This window comes from Notothenia coriiceps, unplaced genomic scaffold, assembly GCF_000735185.1.
Source record: "Notothenia coriiceps isolate Sejong01 unplaced genomic scaffold, NC01 NC01_scaffold00004510, whole genome shotgun sequence".
Classification (NCBI taxonomy): domain Eukaryota; kingdom Metazoa; phylum Chordata; class Actinopteri; order Perciformes; family Nototheniidae; genus Notothenia; species Notothenia coriiceps.
Window position 1 is genome coordinate 261 of NW_011337211.1, and position 2250 is coordinate 2510.

The 2250-nt window shown below is 40.8% G+C and overlaps 1 protein-coding gene across 1 annotated transcript; it reads left to right on the plus strand.

Moving 5' to 3' along the window:
• Positions 1 to 357: 357 nt before the first annotated feature.
• LOC104942444 (E3 ubiquitin-protein ligase TRIM62-like) lies at positions 358 to 1782 on the plus strand (the record flags this gene model as incomplete). Its single annotated transcript, XM_010767665.1, has 2 exons — positions 358 to 614; positions 1651 to 1782. Coding segments are annotated over 2 exons (381 nt in total), but the record flags the coding sequence as incomplete, so codon positions are not given.
• Positions 1783 to 2250: the final 468 nt, after the last annotated feature.

Sequence of the window (2250 nt, forward strand, 5' to 3'; positions counted from 1 at the left end):
GAGAAAAAGCATTTGAGCTCCATACCGTTTCAGAAATAATCCTTGATGTGGTTTGGAACATGATATGGCATTTAATCACGGCAGCATTTAGCTGAGTATCTCGTAGAACTTTGAGCAGGCACAAGCTCCCCCTCCTCTTTTTTTTTGTTCAAGCTAAGGACCCCGAATCAGCCATTCTCTAACAGGGTTGAGACAGAGGGATATGAGGGATGTCTAAAATGCATGATCTGTTTGGTATTTTGAGCAAAATACTTCATAGACATGTTTTTAATATATTTTTATATATCTGAGACCCCTAATATATGCCTAAAAATAGCATAATAGGAGACCTTTAAGTAAACCACCCTTTTTTTTCAGTCCTCAGCCAAGAGTCTGCGCGCAACCATCGGCGACGCATTTGAACGCCTCCACCGCTTCCTGCGCGAGCGTCAGAAGAGCATGCTGGAGGAGCTGGAGATGGACACGGCCCGCAAGCTGGCCGACATCGAGCACAAGATCCAGCGCTACAGCCAGCAGCTGCGCGACGTCAAGGAGGGCATCCAGATCCTGCAGGAGCGCCTCAACGAGACGGGGCGACACGACTTCCTGGAGGGAGTCGCCGTCACATCTGAGAGGTGCTTCACCTGCCCTGAGTTTGATAGAGCAGTCCCAGTGTCATCACTGCAGACCGATAAGAACAAAAATGTGGTTGTAAACACATTCGCTCCAAGAAGGTTTTTATCAACTCTTAAAGTCTCGTGTGAACAGTTAAAGTTAAATATTTGCTGTTACATTTGTTATGATACCCCCCCCCACACACACACACACACACCTACAGCATGCCAATTGTGTGTTCTGCCAGTGTGAAATGTGAGGCTGCTTACATTTTGGAGAAAGTCAGAATATCCCTGAACAGATGGCATATTATGCCTGAAATACACCAGCTGTAGTGTTTAATCCGCGAGGGGCACTTGAGGATGATTTAATTAAAGGGTTAAGTATATTTGAGCAAATTAATGAGTTTTACAGAATACCACAATATCTTTAAAGTAACAATATCAACAAGTTTTTGTTTTATTTAATATTACTTATCCTAGCAGAATGATATCATTTAAGAAACTGTATATAAATATGGTGAACAAACAGCTATGATTTTTTATCAGCTCAAAACATGTTGGATTTTTTTTTCACGGTTTCATTAAGTCACACTTTAGTAACAGACCCCACAAACCTTTTATAAAACACCGCATGAGTAATACTTATTTTAATGTTCATTTTTTTCGGCATATATATATATATATATATATATATATATCCAATACATCCCTTTTTCAATACACTGCACTGTTGTTTTCAGGATCCTTCACGTGGAAAGCGACCCACTCAATATCTTCCCTGAACGTTGGAGTACATGTAGGGGTGATTCATGTGGAGGTTCATATTGAATGATATTGTAATGGTGTTAGTCTAATACATTTATCTCTGTTGCTGCAGATTTATGAGGCAGTCTGTCAGCTGATTAATTTAAATAATGGCAGAATTCAAAGGCTCATACCACAATGAAGCATCAACTTTGTTGGTTGAACAAGAGGCAGTATTATTTGGAGCAAAGAAGCAAATTGGATTGAGACATTTATTGATCTTTTTCTTTTTCTTTTTCTGTCCCGACAGGATTAAAGGGAAGATACATGAGACCAATCTGACGTATGAAGATTTCCCGACATCTAAGTACATGGGGCCCTTACAGTACACGATATGGAAGTCGCTTTTCCAAGATATCTCACCAGGTATGTGAACAAAACTGGAACCATTGTACATACAGTAAGCTAACTCATTAACATGTATTATCTCTTCTGTTAAATCCGGGGGGGGGGGTTGTGTTTATACTCTTATGATGCGGTTGCACAGTTGCCAATTTAAACCACTAACAGTTGTTGTTTAGCCAGCTTTAGAGTGTGGTGGCACTTCAAATGTGGAAACAGAATCAAACCATTCAGCTGTCTTTGTGGTATTTTATTTCTTCCAAGAAAGGTCAGTCAGCCTTACAGAGAGCGTACTGTCAGCAGAGTGAAAGACGTAGACCAGAGTTTGCGTTTCCTATTTAAACACAGAGAGGAGAAAGGGGGGGTTAAGCTTGGCGATAATAAAAGGTGCATCCTGGAAGTTAGGGAGGGAATATCAGGATGTTCTCAGTTCAGCTGAAGTTGAAGGTCATACTGTTGGTGCACAACATCGCAACAAATCTTCTTGATAAGGACCTTTCCCAAGCTT